Consider the following 23,743-nt stretch of genomic DNA (forward strand, 5'->3'; position numbering starts at 1 on the left):
ATTTTATCTTATTTCATTTTTATTGTATCTGTTGAATAATACGTGTGTTAGTTAAAACTACACTTATACTCTATTGTAGATTGTCTATATGGTATATTATGTGCATTATTATATCAAACATTTGTATGAGGATGTTTCTATATCAATCACGAAAAATATATTTAGGTAAGCATTAAAAAAAAAACAACAAACAGCTACTACAATAGATTTTAAATTTTAAATTGTTGAGGATGGAAGGAATAAAAGTAGCGTGGAACTACAACAGAAATAATGAGTATTTTATGATGTGTGGTTCATAAAATAAAATAATTTTGTGTAATTTATTATATTAATTAAAAAATATAATAAAAATCAGTCAATTAACAATCATTATTTTGTACAAAGATATACTTTTTTACTACATCATTTTGAAAAATTAAAAAATGTTTAAAATGTCTAACTATAATGTTATATTTAAAAGAGCACTTTTCTCTAACAAAAAGTAAAATATTTAAAACCACAGAGAATAACATTTATCGTACAAGACAAAACATTCTGTAATCTTAAGTTTATTGTTCTAGATTATCGTTAAATAATTATTTGCAGTACTGTGTGCGCACTGCGCATGGTACAAAAACATCAAATATCGGAGTTTCCAATGTGACATAATAATATTATGTAGAATCCTTTGAAACCGCTTCTCCCTCTTGAAACAATAATATAAAAATTAATTATTTTTCATAGAAAATAACTGTATATTTTATACCTGATGAAAAACTTAACATAATTTAGTTTTGTATATACTTTTATAAAATGTAAAGCATAATCTCGCCAGTATTTATGGGTTTTTTTTGTTATCAAATATGTAGAAATATTAATATTTTGAAGGAGTTTTTAAAAATAAATAAGTTCCATTTTTCAATATTAAATCATTTAAGACCCACTTCTGAATAAAAACTCATCCAGCCTTGATTGACACATCGCTTTTTATGGCTTTTTGAATAAAATTAACATAGTTTTAATTTTATTATTATTAAACTGTGATTTCTCACTGCTTCTTTTAGTATAAATTAAGCCTAGAGAAAAAATTAAAGCCGTGTTTCTAATTTTTTTTATTTGCGTACCTTTACTTATACATACTTTATCAACCAAAAAATAAATATAAATGTATGGTTTTGATCATTCAACATTTTTAAAACCGAAATTATACACAGAATAAATATGTATTTTATGTATACCTACCTGCTTTAAATAATATACCACAACACATTTCTATAATATTATTATTCAGTTTTTAGAATTACAATATTATAAAGATCACATTTTTATAGTTCCTCCACATTAAATTGTACGGTAGTTCATATAGTTAATTAATAAACCTTGTTTTTTTTCAAATTGCAGTATAGTACCTACCTTTAATAGGTATAATTACAAATAGTAATCTTACATACCTACTGCATAAAATATAAATTTATAATAATGATGAAAATCCGTTAACACGGTTTAGATGTGCTTAGACATGCGCTTAGACACTCTAAAATCTATACTGGCCTAGGTCATCCATGAAATGACCAATTCTTTCGAATGCCTTTCTCACCAAGTTCGTCTCTCAAATTGTGTCCACAGATGATAATTTATCATCTTACTTTTAGTTTCTACTCATTACTCAATGTATTAAGTAAAAAGTAGGAAAGTAGATAACCACTGCCGTATAGGTACTAACAGCTTACCTCGTCATTGAGTAAGTCACTGCAATGTATGAGTTAAGTTTGAATTCAAAGATAAATCATTGCATACCTAAGAAAACGATTCTGAGCGAAGGCGATCTATCCGTCTATATATTATTGCTATAACTACTATAAGTGCTATACTTTCCTATATTTTATGATAGTAATTTATTTTACATTAGTATTACGGTAGATTGGTTAAACTTTTGCAGAAATCATTGCATTTATCATATTATGGTTATTTAATTATTATTTATTATAAATTATAATACTACCTATACTAGAATATATATTTACATCAAATACCTATAATTATTGTTATTAACGTTTGAGTAAATACCGTTTTACCGTAGAACGGTGTGAATAAATTCGTAGTATAAATGGACAAGAACTTATGAACCTAAATGTTTTGATTTTTTGAATATAATATCATTGTGTTTGTGAAAAATATAATAACACGATAATTATTTAGTTATTTTTATATACATAATTCAAATACTAATCGCTAAACGTATGGACTTGAAATTTCGAATAGTGGTTCATCCACATCAACTTAAATTAGTCAACGGTTCAATAAAATTTTATCGATTTAACAAACCAAGTCATATTAGATTGAATAACAGTTTCTTAAATCAAAACAATCTTTGTTTGATTAATACATCAAACTTTATAAAAATGAAATGTAAATTTTCAATTATTTCATAAAATATTATCAATGTAATAAATCATTTGAATCAAATCAAGTATTGTTAATCTAATGCATATACTCTTATTAAAAATTAAACAAAGAAATTTGTTGATCTTAGTGTTATAATTTCTTTTTGTACAGCTCATGTGCAATAAGAAGATATTTAAGAAAAATTGAGTTTTAAATATGGACTCTCACCAGAATTTTGTTTCGGCAAACGGAAATTTACGTACTCCGGCGCTCTCTATTTAATTTATTCTATGGTTATCATAAATTAACCTTACTATACCTACTCATTTCTAAGAAGATCAGATAGGTTATAAGATAAGAGAGGAATGAATGAGTGTAAAGAGGGTTTAATAACCACATCACGGAAATATATCTTTATATACCCATATTCCTTTTAGAATTTTTTAATATAGGTACTTTAAAAATATAAACTAGAAGTATAATTGGATCTAGTATTTATACTGGGGCCATTTTTAAAATGTAATAATATTGATGGATTAATATCAATGAGTAAGATTGTAAAATCACCATAGCCCCTCACTATTTTTTATAAATCCATTACCATGTACCTTTTATCCTTAGAACACACAGTTAAATAACTCAAAAACTACTCGTACGAATTTTGATTGTGATACTCTAAAATGTTCAGAAAAATTATTCACTGTTTATTTTACACTTTAAAAGGACTGTTCTCATTTGAAAATCAGAAGTTTGTATGATAGTCTCTACGCGGTACACTCATTAAGTAGAGGTCCTTGAATTTAGTGGCTTAACGTAAATATTTTTGTCCAAGTCTTGTCAAAAATGTGTAAGTTATTTGTAAGTTCGTGTAAGCGCAAATTGGGAATTTTTGAGTTCAGCCGTTCTATCATTTCAAAGTTTTTGACCGTGCCAAAATCCCTTGCGCAATTCGTAAGTATTTGTGAGCAAGAATTTAAAATTTGTAAGTCATCCCTCCCTTAATAATGTCTAAAAAGAAGTAACCCGAACTTAACCAAACTTTTTCAACTTTGTTTTCTTGCTTACAAGTACTTACAAATTACGCATTACCTCTTAAGTAGAATAAAAAATGTCAACAATTTGAAAATATGGTCTTAAAAAAAATTTAAAAATTCCAAAAATCAGATTTTGAAGAACTTCAGTATTGAAGAAAAAAGAGGATAATCATGCTTAGTGAATCACTCTGTATAATTTATGTATTACAAACTACAGTAGTCGGAACGATGCTGGTTTTTGCCTCGCGCTACATATACGTCATCTACTTCTCCAAAAAAAGTAGCTCGGTAGTCGCTACTCGCTATCACTATTGGCTATTGTTACTTCTAAATGCAATGCGCTACATTAAGGTGAGTTGAAAAAAAATTGTTTTGTTGAAAAGAGGTAGTCTGTAGCTTACACCTACTGATTTTGCATTTGGTCACTGAATGAGATTTGAATACCAAATGAGTTAATTCCAATTTCATTAATTAATCCCAATTTTTAATGGTTAAACCCAAAAAAATCAATAATTCACTTATGACTTATCATTATCATAGTATAAACTATAAATAAATAAACACTATAGTGATCATAATATACTAATTTTCTCCCAATATGTTGTAGGTAGTGACAGAATAATGGTAATTTTCGATTGGTAAGCTAATCGTAAATTTCTAATGTGGAATAGTATTTCACTTCATTAGATGTATTGTAAATCATTACAAATAAATTAGAGTGCTACTCTTGACCATTGTTTGATATAGATATAAATAAAATATTTTTAAAATTCAAACATAAAAACGTCCAATAATTCAATTTTTATCTTTTATTTTTAATTATATATTTATATAAGCATGATAAATATTATAATATAATGATTAAACATTATAAATTTATTATAATTATTACTATATTATTATTTTCAATATTATAGTACATTATGACTTCATGTTATTCGTAAAATATTAAAAGAAAAAATGTATTAACAGACACAAATAATTATATCAGCAACTATCAACGTGAGTGTGGAATTCGGGAAAATAAACCAATTATTTCAAATTTACGAATTTCAGAAATTAAAAGCTATATTTGGTACCTAGCTATAGTAGCTATATAGTACTTAGGTACCTATTGTTTCAAATGATTTCTTATCATGATTTCAAAACCTAATTCGTCATTTCTCGAACACCGATCAAAATTAATGCAATATAAATTTCTTAAATATTCCTTATAAATAAATAAATAACTCTTAGGCACACTATAAATGTCTTTTCTGGGGAAAAAAAATAAACTAGACCAATTAAATTTGCAGGTGTTGGTGTCTTAAATTTGTTAGTACTAGTGTCGTTTTGATCTTGTTTTAAGTCTTGTAACAAAGTCAAGACAAGACTGCAAGACGAAGACCAACATTATTCATCACCAAAATACCCGATTTTCGGATTTCAAATTTCAAATTTCAGTTTATAGTGTTTAAAGTTTTATACCATCCATTTGTAAATCGATTGTAGGTAATGGCTTACACAAATATTGATTTTGTTTTGAAATAGTTCGTTGAGTAGTAAGTAGGTATAATAGGCAATTTTTTGGGGGAATAGAAAAAATGCACAACATTTTAAAATTTTGAATTTTTTTATTTGTAGCTATAACATTCGTGCGTTTGTAAGTATTGTTTGCAATGGTTTATTGACATTAATTTCATTAGTAAAAAATTCGCATAAGTAGTTAAATAATAATAGCTTAGACATATTTTTATATCTATGCCAATAAAAAATATTATATTACATTTTTCATACAATTACTTTCTAATTTTAATCAGTAGGGTAGGTATCTTTGTACTTACCTTGTAGTAATAAATATATTTTTTAACAACTGAAATTTACACGTATAGGTTAATAAGTACCTACCTACCCATATGGCCATATTATTTACTTTGTCTTGTTTGTATCTAGCTATTTTTAATATTTACATTTAATTAATTCGAATGTATATTAAGAGATTTCAATAATAAAAAATATCTAATTTCACCATTTCAGCAAAGCATACCTCTATAATTCAGGGGTCGGGAACCTTTTCATAAGAAAAAGCCAGTTTTTCGAAAAATTACAAAACCATGATGTCAGGGAGCCGCACAGGTTTAAACAACCTTTTTTTTAGTTGTAGTTGTTAGTATTATAGAATATAGACGATATATTATAGAATATTAGAATAGGTAAAGAAAGTATTATTTCATTGAAAAATTGGTAGGCATGAATACAGAATAACGTAATGATACGTCTTAAATTTAGAAAATATAGAAAAACTTTATTTCATTACTTTATAGTTATTATTATTATTGTAAATAAAAATAAATATAATATTATTTAATTAAATACAATAACACACAAAAAAACGTATCTACTTAATATTAGTGAGGTTTTTGACCTGAAAATCGTTATTAAGAAATTCCGAAATATTATCAGTATAATAACGCAGGTATAAATTATAATTTATTTTTTATGGATCTCGATAAATTTATGAATTTTCCAAATAGCTACAGGTTGCATATTAAAGAGCCGCAGGTTCCCGACCCCTGCTCTATATCCAGGGCCGGATTAAGGTTTTTGTCACCCATAGACTGAAATAAATTTACCGCCTAATTTACATAGGTATTGATATTTTACTAATATCTCAACGTAGTTTTTGGGTCACACCAAAAAAAAATTTGCCACCCTAGGCTTTGGCCTACACAGCCTAAGCGGTAATGCGGCCCTGTCTATATCATCGTTATATACTATTCAGTATTCAATAACATTGAAATCCCCAAAAAATTTTTGGTAGATGGTCTGTATAAATTTTAAGCTCCTGGCCTGGATTTGGTTCCCACTCCGCCTTTCCGCCCCTGACTATTCGGTATTCAATAGGTATGTATGAGTAGATCTGCAGAGTGTATATATATACTTATAGGACGCTGTCCTACAAAATAACAATATCGTTTACCAAATAAGATAGGTAGTATGAGGTTAAGCAACCTCCACACATAAATACTAAAAGGGTGTATTATAAATTAATAAAAACAATATGTTGATTCTCATCATTCTTTAGGTAAAATATTTTTTTTCAGACGATTTTTTTTGTTATGGCTGTTATGCATAGGTAGTATACATAATAATTAGGGCTTTAAATTTGTAGGAAAGTGCATTTTTTTTTTTTGGTGATTGTGAAACGTAACTTTGTAAGTACATAATTTGAATATTCGACTACGAATCCATTTATGCAACTTTTATTTAGCATTTTTTTGCATTTCTTGGCTTTTTTAATTGTTTAGTTCATTTTTGTGCATTTTTAGGTCATATTTTCCTTTTTTAGTTCATTTTCCAGTATTTTTAATCAAATTCCGTTAATTGATGGAAAAAATGTTTGAAAAAAATTTGTTTTTGTACACAGGCTGTATAATTACGTCGATAAAATAAGGAAATCGCTAGATTATTACGCTAAGTTAATTGTAAGTTAATCAATTCTAAAATGTTTAAAAAATATTTCAGGTGAATAGCATTAAGTATCGAATATTCAAATTCAATCATTAATATCCTATACTTAATATAAATATAAATATTTAAATTAAATTAAAAACCATTTTAAATGAATTTTATACTATAACTTTTGGCATTTTATATTGCATTTTTTTTGCATTTTAAGTGCATATTTTTGACATTTTCAATTCTTTAATTTTTTAAGGTTCTTTGGTGCATTAAATTCACAGCCCTAATAATAATATATACCTATTTGATACAATTTAAAAATAGTGTGAGGATGAAATCTCAAAATTATAGTTTCAAAGTTGATATGGCAATAACACCATAGTTAAATTAAAATATAAAGGCTATTGAAAATTAGGTTTTACGCCTGTAACTGGAAGTATTCAAGATATACTTTATGGGGAAATGAATAATAAAAGAAAAGTTTAGTCTTCTTTGTGAAATAATAATTCTAACATTAATCTGTTCTAATAGTGCAGATAAGTCGATTTCATTCAACAGAAGATTGGATAAGAATGAGAGGACTGCTGATTTTCTACAATAAGCTAAATTGGATAAATTAAAAATTTGATGACAATGAATACCTAGTAAGTAAAGTGCGAGAACCTCATCCGAACTCTTTCAAGGTTATATTTTAAATCCACATTTTCAACTAGAAGTATTATCCTACTTTCTATATTTAGTTTTTATGATACTTTATAGTTTATACCTCGATAAACTATAGTAAGTACAGAAAATGAATTATTAATCACCTTTTGAATATCAAAATGAAAATAATTAGGTACCTCAAAAATGCATAGGCTCACAATCAGTCTTACTTAGGTGTACTAATGTGTTTTACCCCAAAGTGAAGGTAAGGTGCTTCGATCTCTCTCCCCGTAACCTCTATACAGTTGTACACACCAAGCATAAATTAATTTCTTTTCAATTAAAACTATACATTACTTCTTTTAAAAAATCGAAGTATTGCGGACCTGATTTTTAATAAGAATCTTTTTTTGACGAATATATTATAACCAATTGTTACAACAACTATTATCAACATTCTTCGACGATCAAAGGATGCAATCAGGGTCATCCACATTTTCACTACTTTCATCATCTTTGTTTTTTTATTTGTAAAACAAATTCAACTTAAGTACTTATATAGTAAACATATTTTAACAGAAAATATATTATGTTCGTGGCATAAGTGCATCATCAATACAAACTGAAATAAACTTATTCTTATAAACGCAAAATTATACTTACATCAACAGTTTTTACTCAAAATAAACTGGGGGTGCTAATTGAGGACTTGGGGGTGTTGATGTATGTGCGCCAATGCAAAAATTAGGTATATAGGTATAATAAGTACGAACCAGTTACATACAAGACAAATTAAATTAGGTATATTAGTAGTTTATTGAAGGTAATTATTAACTATATATTATCGAATTGTATACAAACGAAATTAATATCTTAACAAACCATAATAAATGGCGAACCAACATATTGTGGTATACTAGACGGAAATTAAAAAATGTTGAGTCATATCTACGGCACTTATCAAAAAAATGCCTTTTATCCTTATTCCTTAACGAATTATTTATCAAACGATTCAAACGAAATGAAAATATCTTTACAAACCATTACATACGACTTGCAACCTGAACACCGGATGATAATTAGGTACTAATTTGCGGTGCAGCACGATTGCGCCCGGCTTAAATTTTTCAATTCAAAAAAGGCAATACGATTGCGTTCCAATATATATATATGTATGTCCCGTATTTTATGTATATGTCATATATATATATATTCTAACAATTTTCTAGTACACTATTTAAAAATACAGTCGGACTTGGTTTCCTTGGACTTGAATTCCTAATATGTATACAGCTGGGTAATCGTGATGATGCTTTATTGTTAATTTATCTTATCCAATATCCATAGACTATAGATATCAATGATAATGTCGTGATTGGATTTTATATTTGAGCTATAATTGAATGTTGGTTGTTGACTGTTAACTGTTTCGATGTCAGTGAAGTTGGCCCCCTCACATCGTCCGATCAATCTCGGGCCGGTGCCAATATTTTGCAAATAGTTTGCAATAATTTGCAAACTCATTTTCAGAATTTGCAAATCACTCGCTGCCCCGCAATTTCCATTTTAGTGTGGGGGGCCAACCCCACCTGCGCACCGTTAGATGACAGACAGAGAACGACATTTATGATTGAATTTGTTTAAAGGTTTAAACATTTGTAACAATTTACCTACCTTAGTATTTGTACAAAAGGTAGGTTCTGAAAAAAAACTTTTTAAAAGTATAGGTATGATTTATAGTAGGTAAATTGTTTTTAAATATACAAAGCTATGGGCAAGTTAACTATTTTTTTTAAACTCGTTAAGTTAAGTTAATATGGAAACAATGTAAGTTAAGTTTAGTGTTAACGTAACTTAGCTAAAAATCAGTTACTTTTTTTCATATAATAATTAATAAGATGTACTCGTTAAATCAAAAAATTAATAAAAATGGCAAATAAAATCATTATATTTTAATAATTTGTAAAAAATATAATATTCAGAATAATTAGTAGGTAGAATTCTGTATAATATTAAGTATTAACAAAAATTCTTTTTAAAAATGGCCAAAAACGGCTCAGAAATACTTTATAAAATTAATGTAGGTATATATAAAACTAATAAAAAACATAATAATTAGTAAAATAATTAATATAATTTAAAAAAATCATATTTAAAATAACATTTATAAAATTAATAAATGCAATTTTCTACAATAAATAATTAAAAATGTAACAGCGATTTATCATTTTGAATCATTTCAATAATTATATTTAATATATATCTTTAGTCATTTTAATTTTTAGTTTTTATTAGTATAGAACTTTTATCAAGTACATATTTTGTATTAAATAAATATTTTTTAATTTAATACAGATTTTTTTGAATATAAATTGTTATATCAAGAATATATTTTTTATTAATTTTACTATTCAAATTTAGATTTTTTATGAAATACAGATTATTTTATTAAATACAGATTTTTTGGAATATAAATTGCTTTATCAAATTCAGATTTTTTTTATTAAATGTAGATTTTTTATTTAACAGTTTTTTTTAAGATTTTAATTTAACTATGAATTTTTATGTAATAAACTTTTTTATTAATTACCTTAGTTATATTTCTTATAAAAAATAGATTTTTTTATTATTTTAGATTTTTATTAGTTTTTTTCATAGATTTTTTTATCCAACAAAATTTTTTTAAGATTTTAATTCAATATAGGTACAATTTTTGTAAAAATATAAATTGAATAAAAATCTTTTTGATGAAAAATTCATCCATTAAAAGATATATAATTTAAAAAAATTATATTTAATAAAATGATTAATAAAAAATGTTGGATAAAACATATATATTTTTAAAAAATCTGTTTCATAAAAAATATATAATAAAAAACACAAAATTAATAAAAAAAATCGACTTTTGGTGAAAAAAATTCTTACTTGATAAAAAAAATTGGAAATTGAATTAAAAACTATTTGGTCAAAAATTCTTAATTTAAAAAATCTAGTTTAAAAAATTAAAATTAAACATTTTTTTAAAAAATTAATAAATGTTAATCATAAAAAAATTCTGTTTGATAGAAAATCAAGAAAAAAATATGTTTATGTTACAAAATTAACAAAAAATCCATTTTTTCTTTTAATTATGAATTTTTCATCAAACAGATTTATATTTTTTACACAACATGTAAATTGAATTAAATTCTTACAAAATTCTGTTGGATAAAAAACCGTTCATTCAGACATTATAGATTGTGGAGAAAATGTATGTACGATTTCCGTAAAAAAGAGTTGCCAACAATTGCAAAGTCTCTGGAAGACTCAAAATTTCAATTATTTAACTTGGGTGATACTCTTAAAATTAATATAGATGAATATTTTTGCTACATGGAAGACATTTCAAATATAGTCTTATTGACTTGCCCAACTAATCTCGATATCTATATTAAGTCGTTAAAATCATATTTTTGCCGATGGCACATTTTTACATTTACCAAAATACTATGATCAACTTCATACAATTCATACGCAACAAAACGGTTTTTATATTCCTTTAACATGATGTTTTTTGACGTCAAAATTAACTGAATATTGTGTAGATATGTAGTGCACTATTATAAAATTGTTTTAAGTTGACAGGCATACATTTATTAATATCATTGGCGATTGGCTAGTTGTAATTTTCATTTCGATTTTGAAAAAATTGCTATTAAAGAATGTTTTCCAAATAGCAAAATTATGGTCTGTAGATTCCATTTAGGTCAAAATCCAAAGCAATATCAACTAATTAAAAGAATATAATTCAAAGTCAGAAATAGGCCTTTGATTAAAATGTTTTTTCGCTCTTGGTTTTTTACCCGAAAATTTAGTCGGTGATGGCTTTTCTTGTTTAATCGAAAATGCTCCTACTGACAACTTTTATTTTTCGGATTATATATTTGACAATTATGCATGTCCTGATGCGGTTTTTCCTCTAATTTTGTGGGCTGGTGAACCTTCAGAAGAAGCTAGACCAATGGACCAGAATCATTCCACAGACATTATAATTCAGAGTTTTACACTTCACATCCTTCAATTCGTGAAGTTATTAATAAATTATTAGACATTCAAAGTGAAACTTATTTAAAAATTAATAGTATTAAAACAAATAATAAAAACAAATCCCGAAAAGAACAAGTTGACAAATTGACATTTATAACAAAAATATGGACAAAATTTAAAAAAAAAATGAAATATCTATGCTGGAATATTTGAAAGTAATGGGAATAAAATTGTATGCCACAAAATTGTAAATTATATTATTATTATTATTATTAGTATTAAAAAAATATGTAATTTGAAATTTTTAACTAGGCCTACAATTTAATTTTCTTGTCAGTCCTAACCCTGTAAAAAATTGGAAGGAAAATTATTTTTAAATAGTTTACTAGAAAATTGTTATAATATATATATGACCTTCAAATATCATAATTAGTCTCTGAAATTAATTATAAAATAATACAAACAAATATTATCATCATTCTTTTATTGGCGAAAAACCTACTGACTACTACCTAGCTACCTAAGAGATTAAAACTTATAGTTAGTTTTAATAGCAAATAGGGGGATATATATATATATATATAAAGTACCAGTTAGACATATTTAAAAAAAATTCTCATTAATTTGTTGAGTTAGTTACACAGGATGATCAAGTCATTCTGGATAATTTTTATTCATAATTTGATTATGTGAGCTACATTATCATAGTTTAGTATATATTTTTGTACTACAAAATACTGGACTTTAAATACATACAACTGTATTGTCGTTTTAGATAGGTAGGTTCTATTAATACGAAGTATTTTGACTATCACCTATCTTAATAATAATAACAACTATTTACATAAATATTTAAATATTCCTCTTTCTATGCACAAAGTTACATGCCATTATCTTCAGTATGTCAGTGTGTTTCAAACATCACTTCTCTTAATACATTATATTATACTACACATTTTGCATGGTGTGCATTTTATCAAACCTATGTATAATATAGATTGAAGAATTATTTTAAAATTATTACCATTATTGACTCAGCAGCTTAATAACTAACTACTTCTGGGTATTTTTTAACTGGTTACTTACATAATGATAAATTACATAAAAATAATTTTCTGTTGAGAAGGAATGGGGGAACATAAAACAAGCAAAAACTAAACATAGTTTTATGATAAAATATATTACCAGACTGATGCATAAAAGTTAATGTGCCATTGAGTATAGCTGTGATGTATGACATTAAAATTTGGGAGACATTTAAGGTAAAGGAGAAGCAAAATTGAATTAAGGCTGTGCAGTTACAGTAAAATGGTAAGAATTAGTTCTAAATAGTGAATAGTTAAATATCAGCCTGCGAGGTAAATCAATTATATAATTTAATATTATATTATCAGATTTTAAATAAATTCTATGTTTGATTATTTTATGTGTAAATTTGCTATATATAAATATTTCTCAATAATGGATAATGGTAATAATAATATTATTAGTATGAATTATTATATATTATTAAAAAATAGTAGTAATAATAATGTAAGTATTGTAATATGTTTTTGTTTATATAATTTATTATATAATACAATATATAAAATAAAATAATAAAGAACATGTGTTGTTTTTGTCGGCGGCTTTTTTTTTTCTTACTAATATATAAAATTGTTGAAAAACAGAATATATTATAATACGATGATAACCTATAAGTTAGACAATTAAAAAGTTAAATAGTGATAAGTCTTAGACAGAAATATTGCAAAACAAATTGTTCAACTTATTAAATGAAAATCATAAAAATGAAATAATAATATTATTGCTTTTCAATTTAATTAATTAATCAAGAATATATATCCTATATAATTACTTTCTACAATTTAAAAAAAAATTGTACGTATAAAAAAATGAAAGAAGTTCGTATTTTCATATAATTAAGAAATACATAATACCGGAGAGATTCAGTTTCCATTAAAAACAATTATTAGTATTAGAAAAAGATAATATAATAATTTTTTTAATTAACGGTCATGTTGACAACGGTATTCAAGGTGTACATTTGTTGTTTTTTAATTGAACCATGATAATATGCTAATCGTGGTCAGAGCACTGTACATCTTGATGACAACCAATTGAGTGCAGCTGCACTTCCACCACCTTGACCAAGTTTCTTTGTTCCATTATTATCTCTTAAATGGTGACCACCACTAGACTGTACACCACCTTTTGGAGGATTGGATGCTTCCTACGGAGCACATAAGAAAAGTAGGTAGTTAGACACCAAAATTGCAAAAAGAAAATTCTATAAAAAAATATTTACATAATACAATACAAGTGAAAATTGAAATTTAAGTTTCATGTCTAAACATTTTAAAATTATAAACCTTACTAATTTGTGTTTTCCTAAAATGCCATTTCATATCTATTATTTTGCAAAAAAAAAAATTTAGAACTTTCCAGAATAAATGTTAAAAACGAGAGTACAAACAAAATAAATGACTAAATTGTTAACTACAAATAAATTAAATAAAACATAAATCAATAGTCAATTTATATTAAATAACAATAATTTAAAAAAGTTATTGAGTAGTGGTTCCCAAAGTATAGGTCATGACACACTGGAGAGCCGCAGTCTTTAAAAGTATGAGGCATGGTATAATAATATTGCTTGGTAATAAATTAAAAACTCAAAATACGGCACCAATATTCTTAAGATTAGTGTTTTGACTTAGAGAAAGGTGCTAGAGAAAAACCGTAGTTTAAAAAAGGTGCCACAAGTCAAAACAAAGTTTGGGAGCCACTGGTCATTGGATTATTATTGAAATATTAAAGCCAAATTGAATGTAATAGAAATAATTAATTCAAACAAATTAAAAATTAGGGTTTTTTGTGTAATAAAGCTTTTTAAGTATTGTTATTGACTTGTTAAACATTAACTATTTTAACATTCAATCATAATAAAAACCATTAAGATAGTTAAGAATTCTAAAAAAACTGATTATTTAAAACTCAAACACTAAACAACTACTCGTACACACATACACTCTAACCTTCTATGTAACACCAACATCGAATTGGGAAATAAAAAAAAAAATCCATATTATCCAACGTTGTCAGCAACAGCCAATGGATGATGTTTTAAAAAATACATCAAAAAAATATATATTAATTATTACACAATAAAAATGAAATATATAGTATTTCATGAAATTTGTAAACTTTGCTACTATTTGTAATAGTTACTAGAAGGTACTGAATAAATTTAATTTCTAGTAAACAAACCAGTTTCTTTTCTGTTTTTGTCTTGATGTCTCTGGCCAGAGTGTGAAAAGCCTCTTCAACATTGACACTAGCCTTTGCTGATGTCTCCATGAATTTTATACCATACTCTACTGCTAATTGTTCACCACGTTCTTTTGATACCTAAAATAAATAAACAGTAACCATTTTAGTTTACTATAACCTTCAGTTAAATAGATAATGAACAATTTTTAAGTGTGTATGTTGTCAATTAAATTTTTTTCATGGGTATATTTAGAAGTAGTTCTTTATGTTTAGATAATATAATTTATTATGTGATACAAGTAGACAAATCTATTTTTAGTGACATTTACCTGACGCCCTGAATTAAGTTCACATTTGTTCCCTAGCAGCATTTTTTCTACATCAGCTGATGCATTTTCCTCTATATTACGTATCCAATTTTTGATATTGTCGAATGATTTTTCATTGGTGACATCATATACTAACATAATGCCCATGGCACCTCGGTAATAAGCTGTCGTGATTGTCCTAAAACGTTCTTGGCCAGCAGTATCCCTGCAAGAAGACAGTAAGTTTAAATTTATTTGAAATTAAAAGTCTATTCAGACAGTGGCAGGCACATGGGGCAAAAAAAAAATTGTATTTAAAACTGATCACAGATAAAAGTGAAGCTCTTGAATACCTATTAAAACAACTCACCAAATTTGTAATTTAATTTTCTTTCCATCCATTTCAATAGTTCGTATTTTGAAATCAATACCGATTGTAGATATGAAAGTCGTATTAAATGCATCTTCGCTAAAACGGAACAACACGCACGTCTTTCCCACACCAGAATCACCGATCAGTAGCAACTTGAACAGGTAGTCGTAAGTCTTGGCCATCGCGGTATATCGTGTACGACGGGCCGCTGTTCACGTAGACGTCTGGGTGTCTGGCACCGGGCGGGCGGACGGACGAAAAACGTTATTCGTTCAAAACGTAAGTGCACACGTTTATCCAGACCCTGCGCGACGGTCAAAAGTACGAAAGTTCGAAAACAATATTTGGTATTACAAAACTAGTGTGGTGTGATGTGTTTGTGTTGTGAGTGTGAGTGTGTGTGTGTGTATATTATGTGTGCCTTAGTTGTAGAATATGATGAATGTGTATGTGTGTGTGTGTGTGTGAGTATGACGGAAGCTGTTACGAGAGTGACGACGACGGATTTATATTACGTTACACATTACCGAAAAAACATAATTCTTAAATGTTGTTTGTGTATCGATAGCGATGATGATTGCACACGGTGTGTCGATCGCGAACTGTGAACGGCGGAGGCGGTGGCGACAGTGAACGGCGACATTCGTTGCAACGGAACGTTGGTCGACTGTACAACACTACTGCAACAAACGATATGTGTAATTATTATTATTATTATTATAATCCGTTTCCTTGAGCAAAGTAGTAGGTAATAATAACAATATTTTTTTTATCTAGTCACTCTCACTCCGCTCACCACTGGCTGGCAACCGAGGGCACCCGTTATCAATGTTTTAATATTATAATCACTGCGAGCGTGCAATTATTGCACGACTTCGGTCGGGCGTGAGTGTGTGTGATGTGGGTGAGTAGTGTGTTGCGTATGTGTGTGCGTATCGTCAAGCCTTGATCGCTGCCGATATCACCTCTGATAAAATGCAGCTGTTGTGCAAAAACCATAATTGATAATTCTATGGCTAGACTGCAACGATGGTGGGGGGGGGGGACAACGATCTCGAACGAATTGCGCTGGTTTACCCCGCCGCTAGCCCAATATTATTACATTTCCACGTTATATTATGTTGTTGCTACTTGAAAATTTACAAATGTACAATATTAATATTATAATGATAATATTATTATGTTTGTAAGGACTGCACACATTTTCGCAATTTTTTTTTGTATTATCTGAAACATCGCCCACGTAACCGCCCGGCTGATAAGACGGTTTCCTAACAGTGATAACAGATAACACAGCACGTCGACTGTTATTGTGATTAATAAAAGTAATTATTATTTTTTGTTACGAATACTTTTTTTGTTATATATTTTTATAGTTTTTATGATTAAATATTACATGATACACGTATATATGAGTTGTAATTTTTTACTAGTGTCACGCTGCGTATATGGATATGGTACGTATACGATTGCAACGATGTTACGTTATTTATTGTTGACCAGTGCAATAATTATGGAATATCGATATTGATTAGGGTGTTGCAGTTAAAAAAAAAACCAGCTCCCCGACTCCGACTGTAAGATTTTCTCCGACTACTGCTATCATTGATCGCCAGGGCATCCTTAGAACAGAAGGACGTCGGCAACCGAAAGCCCAATCTGAAAACAATCGGGACAATATTTTTGAAGACAAGTTTACTTCAAGTCGAATATGGATATTATCGACAGTTGTGTTACTCTGTGGAATTGTTGCATTGACCTATCGTGGCTATTTAGATACAAGAGCTGTCAACTATCCCTATGAAGGGCCTAAAGTATTCCTTTAAACATCATTTGAACAAATATGGTGTATAAAAATAATTTAATTTAATTTTGTTTTTTAAAACCTATTGAAGAACAAATTTCCTTGAAATTACATTCTATTAAAAATATTTTTTTCAATACTTGTACATTATATGCTTATTCAAATAAACAAAATAAAGTAAAACAATTTTTAATAATAGATACACTTTAACAATTCTTAGATTAATTTAAGTAAGCTGTTTTAATTTCAATCATCAAATTAAATTATTTTTATATTTACCCATAAAAAGAATAATAGAAGTCTTATATATATTTAATAGCATTTAGATTTATTTGTCAGAATAAACATTTTCATTAGACTATTCTCTGCTTCATTAGGTCCACAATATTATAATTACTTAGTTTGATAATATTATGTAAGAAATCTTAATGAAATTTTCTTGCAGGTTATACAGAAAAATAATGACCTAACACTATGGGGTACTTACAGACCAGGTGCTTACTTTGGATTACGCACTAAGGAACCATTGGGAAAAGGTTCTGTCGCTGCTGGCCTTATGTGGTATACACAAAATAGTTTGATGAGGACTGGATCAATAGACTCTTCAATTCGTCATATGTGTGATAATGCTCACGAAAATTTAGTATATGGTTATGTGGAGCATGATGCTGTAAATTATGGACATCAAGTAATCAATGATGGAAAAGAAAATGGTTTCAAATTACAAACTATATTTTTGAGACCAAATAATAATAGAAAAGCAGATGCATCGAATACTGATTGGACTACACGAATTATATATGAAACAAATAATTCTGTGTCATCAGTGTCTCTAGTATGGTATGTATATATTGATCCTGGAGAAGATGAACAGTTATTGAATAATGAAGAATATTCTCTTGGCATACTAAAAGGTGTAGATGGTAAACTAGGAACTCCTTTAGTAACAATTATGGGCTCTACTCCAAGTCTAAGTGACTTTAAAATGTCTGTTATTCCCATACCACCTAATGATACAAATAATTTAAGTATACCAACAGTGCATATAAACACAAGTATGAGTAGCTTATGGTGTCCCAACGCGGCGATGTTGAAGCAATGCTTAGCAAAATCAATGGCTATTAGACGGCAACCAGTTAAAGAGCCTGGAATTAGTTCACAAATAATGCTTGTAGATGAGAAGTATAGTATACACGATAATAGTCAAACTTCTAATCTTTTGAACAATTTTGTTGCTTTACAAGTAACAATCAGTCCTAATACTAATAAAGATATTACATCTAAATTTAGAAGTTATTCTTTAGATGTAGCATATACTCAAAAAAATAAATACATAAATAAAGCTTTATTTAAAGACTTATCACCTATATTGGTGGGCAATAAATTTAGTTCAGTCCATACTGAATACAGTAATAGATTTCAACAAAAATTTCAAAATACATTTCCAATTAAAATGAAAGATAATACTGCTGATAAATCTTTATTGCTAGATTTTGCAAAAGTTACTTTTAGTAACATGGCTGGAAGCTTAGGATACTTTTATGGATCATCCCTAGTTAGAGATGACGATGATGAGAACAATTTAAGCAATGGCGGTGTATCAGAAATAGATATAGTGGATGCCGTAAAGTATTGGAGAGCTGGACTTCTTACGGCAGTCCCATCGAGATCACAGTTCCCTAGAGGTTTTTTGTGGGATGATGGTTTTCATGGTCTAATGTTGGGAAGATGGAGTGTTGAGTTACAACTGCAAATTTTAGGCCACTGGATGGATTTGTTAAATCACCAGGGATGGATACCTAGAGAACAGGTGAGAATATATTTGTCACTTGATTATTTATTTTGTTGACTTGTAGTATACTGATTAATTTTGATTTTAATTAAATATATTTATTCAAAGATTCTAGGCTCAGAAGCCAGATCCAGAGTGCCAGAAGAATTTGTGGTTCAAAGTTCTCGAGCTGCCAATCCACCGGCACTGTTACTTACTGTTGACTTATTACTAAGACAGATTAAACAACGTCGTCAGGCCAAAGATGATATATCTAATAATAAAGAACAATTAAACTTTGATGAAGTTGATACTACATTAAAAAAATTATATCCAAGACTAAAAGCATGGTATACATGGTTTAACCGTACTCAAAAGGCTGTAAATAATTATACCAAACATTCGTCCAATCCTAATGAGTTTCATCTAGATAAAAAATTTATTGGATATCGTTGGAGAGGACGTGATGCAATGACTAACAAGGAATTGAATCCAAAAACAATGAGTTCGGGAATGGACGATTACCCTAGATCATCTCATCCTGTCAACGATGATGGAACTTCAAACATAGATAATATTTTAAATAGAGTAAATGATTTTGATTTTGATGCTTCTGAACGCCATGTTGATTTACATTGCTGGATGGCCCACGGTGCACGAATAATGAATAATCTTCTCAATTATCTACAACCAACAAGTATAACTAATTTTAAAAATAAATATTCAATACATTTTTGGATGTTGGTTGAAAGTTTGGATCGTTTGCATTGGGCACAGGGAAACAACGACACATCTAAAACTCCAATGTATGCTGATTATGGTATACACACAGATGATGTTAGATTAGAAAAATTAAAAGGAATACAAGATTCTGTGAGGGTAGTGGGACGAAAGAGTTCCCCTAAGTGGCGTTTTGTTGACTCACATGTGGGGTATAATGCACTATTTCCTATGTTTTTTCGATTAGTGAAGAATTCCCAACGTTTAAATGCAATTCTAGACTTAATCGAAGGAATTAATAATGGCAGTACTGGAAATCATAGTTTACTGACTAAACGTTGTGGCTTAAGGTCTTTGTCAAAAAGTTCACCTCTATACAGAGTAAGAAATACTATGCATGACCCTCCGTACTGGCGTGGCTCTGTTTGGATTAATATGCAATACTTGGCATGTTCATCTTTACACTACTATGCCAATCTTCCTGAAGACACCGAGTCCACTTATGGAAATAATGATGAATACGAAAACTTAGAACCAATACGGTACTTAGATGTGAAAACTAAGCAAAGATGTACCAGATTATATGAAAAAATACGCAATGATGTGATTCAATGTGTGTACAAAGAATGGAAGCGTACTGGTTATGTATGGGAACAATATGATGATGAACCTATATCAGATAACATATTAGGTTTAATTCATAAGGGCAAAGGAACTAGGCCATTCACAGGATGGTCAGCAAATGTTGTGCTCCTAATGGCTGAAATTTATTAAATCATTTTAAACGTGTATCATATTTATTTTTGTTGTATGAATACAATCAAGTACACACTTCATATTAAAAATGTACACTTATTAGGGAATTCAGTGGTGGATCTATGATTTTGTTTTAGGAGGGGCCAAACATGTTATAATTATGTTATTTTGTTACTCATAAATTCATGTCAAATCATATGCAAAGACATCTGATTGGCCATGGGAGGTCCAGGCCCCTCTTCCCCCCCTTTAAATCTGCCACTGAGGGAATTAATAATTATTTTATTTTTATTATACTAATAGAGTTAGTTGGGAGGATGTCAGTGCAATATTTGATTCAACAATTTTGTTTAAACATACAAAAAATGTTTTGCGGGAACGCATTTTATCCATCTTGCCTTTGAGCAGTGTTTTTAAATTACAGTTGTAATCTTTTGCGAGAATATTTAGTAATTTTCGTTTATTTCTTCAAGATTTAATGTTAGAGACTCAAAAAAGGACAAATGGTTAAAACCGAACATAGCATTTACTAACATTCTACACATTTTAATTAAATTGAGCCAAAATCAGATAAACTCACAACTTATTATATTCTAAATCTAGATAAATAATTGTTATTGCTTACTAAGCAATAACTGTACTATTAATTATGTATTTGACCCACAAGTCTTAGTATTACACTTTTTGATCACACATAATTTGTAAAAAGTAGAAAATAATTGCTTAAATTAAAAATAAAAACACAGGTATACAATATTTTATAAATATTTATAAAAAAAATCTTAGAATATTCTCTCAAATCACTAAGCGTGGGCTAGATTAAAAAATGAAACACCATGCTGACATACTCTTAAGGGTGGGTGAATGGTTAGTGTCTTTCATATAATTAACATAAAATTCTCATGACTAAATACATTTTTGTTACCACAATGAAATATTTTAAAGTAAGATGGTTATAATCCGTAATGTTTTCATTACTGTTTAATTAAAAAAAATTAAAAAACTTTGTTGACTTATATTTTATACATACATATATATATATATATATATATAATGTATAAGTTTTATTTTTAGCCATTAAATATATTTTACTTTATTTACTATTTACTAGTATTATGAGTACAAAATATTAATTAAGTTTAGTTTTGATAAAAATGATGCTATATATTAATAAATATTTTGTTCATAATTAGAGAACTGATTTTATTGTTATTATAACTTTATACCATTACCATGCAATTATATTCTATATTTAAAAATAAATAATTTCTTAGTATATTAATTCTAATTGTATTAGCACATTTGGTTATAAATTATTTAGAAAAAATCTCAAAAACTAGGAGGAAACACAGATAATATTCTCACCTCTAATTTTATTACAGATTAATTTACTATAATACTGAAATTAACAACACAAAATAGATTCTACTGTTTTAATAAGTGCCATATCGTACATTCTGTACGGTGGAGACACCACACAAAGGTATCATATCCTCTAAAACATGTTCTTTTCTTTACTTTATTATTATTATTTTTTTCTTCTATTCAAAGTAAATTGCAATTCATAATCAACAACATTGGTGTGTAACATTGGGTCCAAGTGTTACTCAGGCAACATCTTAAATATGGGTGTGTATATGACAAAATAAATAGGTATGATCACAACTTTGTGATACACATATTAGGTTATACCACCCTTGCCTCATCTATCGAGTAGTTCTCCGCTTCTATTAGATTTTATTAACGTAGCGGCTCAATGAAATGCAGATAACTACTAGCAATATTTTTGTGTGAACGACAACTAGTGTAGAGAAGAACACACCAGATGAATATTGGGTATTGAGGTACTGGTAGAAGGAAAATAGGACGTTTTTTAAGCCAGTAAACAATAATATGAAGGGTAGGTCATCTCAAATAATTTGAGCAACGCCAATTTTTTTTGTTTTTCATACCCATCACTGATGGACATTAAGTAACAAAAAATAATATTTAAAACATATTTTATAATAAATTAGAGATGGATGAAAAATGAACATTTTGAATTTAAACGTGAAGACTCCCTAAAATATAAACATTTACAATTTGGATTTTGTATAGAAGGTATTAGGTATGACGAACATAGTATTAATTTATAACTACACATAGAACAATGTAATGAAATTTGGCTGTTTCTAACGAAACAGACTTTAATTTAATTTTGTTTATTATTGTTTTGTTGGGCAGAAAATGTACAACTGTAAATATAATTTAACACATCAATGGCTTACAAAACAATTGAAATATAGATAACTTTATGTTATTTCTTATCCTAATACTGATTTACAGCCTTTAATGTATACTGTAACAAATAAATTTTGTTTATATATTTACATTAACAAGACATAGTTATTCGTGTTCCATGTTCTAACCCAGCGTTTCCCAAATAGTGGGTCGTGACCCACAACCGGGTCATGAAAATTTAATACCAGGTCGCAGAATTTAATGAAATTCTCATATTAAATTTGTTGTTTATCATTTTCGTTTGATAATTTAAACTATTAAGTATGAAGATGAAGTCAGAGAGACAGGAGAGATGATTCAAATATGTTTTATTTTGCCTTTTATTGCACAATGATAAATGTAAAATATTTTGGTGGGTCACAAAGGTAAAAATATAAATTACCAGGCCAGCCCAAACAAGAGTTTGAGAAACGCTGTTCCAACCAATATAATACTTAGTAATAATCTTTAAAGAAAAAGGGTTTTTGCTTTAGCTAACAACTCTGAAATTATTTTAAGTTTTGGAAAATGGAACTCTAGTTACTTTTAGTATGTCATCGTTGAAGTACAATGTTGAGTTGAGAATTGACTTTGATAAATGCTTCGTCATTCAATTTGTTAGGTATTTCTATAGTTCAAACAATATTTTGTTAATACTTTATTAGTAGAAATTTGTAAAATTGATTATTAGTCATTAATCGTTACTTGGTTTTGTATTAAAAATTTACTAATATTGAACTATGGATTACCTATAGTCTACAATACATTATTATATGAAGTATGACTGTATAAAACTTGCGTTTGCTGGTTGTTACTTATTGTTCACTACAATCAATGAACAAATTATCAATGCAAGCCTATAAAATATAATATTATCCACCTGTCCTGTCTTATATCATAGAACAAACTTCGTATCGAGTAAGTATATTATAATAAGGCAAGTACACTCGATCGACGTACAATTATGTT

At 28.0% G+C, this 23,743-nt stretch overlaps 2 protein-coding genes and 1 long non-coding RNA gene across 5 annotated transcripts; 1 reads left to right on the forward strand and 2 right to left on the reverse strand.

The window, feature by feature from the left end:
* Positions 1-13,150: 13,150 nt before the first annotated feature.
* LOC111030818 (ras-related protein Rab-8A-like) lies at positions 13,151-16,340 on the reverse strand. 3 transcript variants are annotated; one of them, XM_022310510.1, is made up of 6 exons: positions 16,261-16,275; positions 15,462-16,144; positions 15,113-15,317; positions 14,781-14,921; positions 14,549-14,551; positions 13,151-13,743 (listed from the first exon to the last, which is right to left on the reverse strand). In XM_022310510.1, exons 2-6 carry the CDS (start codon positions 15,644-15,646, stop codon positions 13,600-13,602), a joined length of 678 nt encoding a protein of 225 aa, XP_022166202.1. In that variant the 5' UTR covers positions 15,647-16,144; positions 16,261-16,275; the 3' UTR covers positions 13,151-13,599. The 3 variants fall into 3 exon arrangements, with proteins under 3 accessions (XP_022166202.1, XP_022166201.1, XP_022166203.1); XM_022310509.1 differs by having other exon boundaries at positions 15,462-16,340; XM_022310511.1 differs by lacking the exon at positions 14,549-14,551 and having other exon boundaries at positions 15,462-16,330.
* Positions 16,341-16,786: 446 nt separating this feature from the next.
* Positions 16,787-21,243, forward strand: LOC111030814 (mannosyl-oligosaccharide glucosidase). The gene is made up of 4 exons (XM_022310506.1): positions 16,787-16,921; positions 17,000-17,278; positions 17,714-19,078; positions 19,169-21,243. Exons 1-4 carry the CDS (start codon positions 16,913-16,915, stop codon positions 20,531-20,533), a joined length of 3,018 nt encoding a protein of 1,005 aa, XP_022166198.1. The 5' UTR covers positions 16,787-16,912; the 3' UTR covers positions 20,534-21,243.
* LOC111030819 lies at positions 19,561-23,704 on the reverse strand. The gene is made up of 3 exons (XR_002604138.1): positions 23,524-23,704; positions 23,319-23,402; positions 19,561-19,723 (listed from the first exon to the last, which is right to left on the reverse strand). It is a non-coding gene; the product is annotated as an uncharacterized LOC111030819 (long non-coding RNA).
* Positions 23,705-23,743: the final 39 nt, after the last annotated feature.

This window comes from Myzus persicae, unplaced genomic scaffold (genome assembly GCF_001856785.1).
Source record: "Myzus persicae strain clone G006 unplaced genomic scaffold, MPER_G0061.0, whole genome shotgun sequence".
Lineage (NCBI taxonomy): Eukaryota > Metazoa > Arthropoda > Insecta > Hemiptera > Aphididae > Myzus > Myzus persicae.

Excerpts from the sequence above, each read along its gene's own strand:
- LOC111030818 (XM_022310509.1), bottom strand. The coding sequence starts at position 15,646 with ATGGCCAAGACTTACGACTACCTGTTCAAGTTGCTACTGATCGGTGAT. Across the intron at positions 15,318-15,461 it reads AAAATTAAATTACAAATTTG|GGATACTGCTGGCCAAGAAC; the intron begins GTGAGTTGTTTT and ends GTCTTCTTGCAG. Across the intron at positions 14,922-15,112 it reads AACTTAATTCAGGGCGTCAG|GTATCAAAAGAACGTGGTGA; the intron begins GTAAATGTCACT and ends TATTTATTTTAG.
- LOC111030814 (XM_022310506.1), top strand. Across the intron at positions 17,279-17,713 it reads ATCCCTATGAAGGGCCTAAA|GTTATACAGAAAAATAATGA; the intron begins GTATTCCTTTAA and ends ATTTTCTTGCAG. Across the intron at positions 19,079-19,168 it reads GATGGATACCTAGAGAACAG|ATTCTAGGCTCAGAAGCCAG; the intron begins GTGAGAATATAT and ends ATTTATTCAAAG.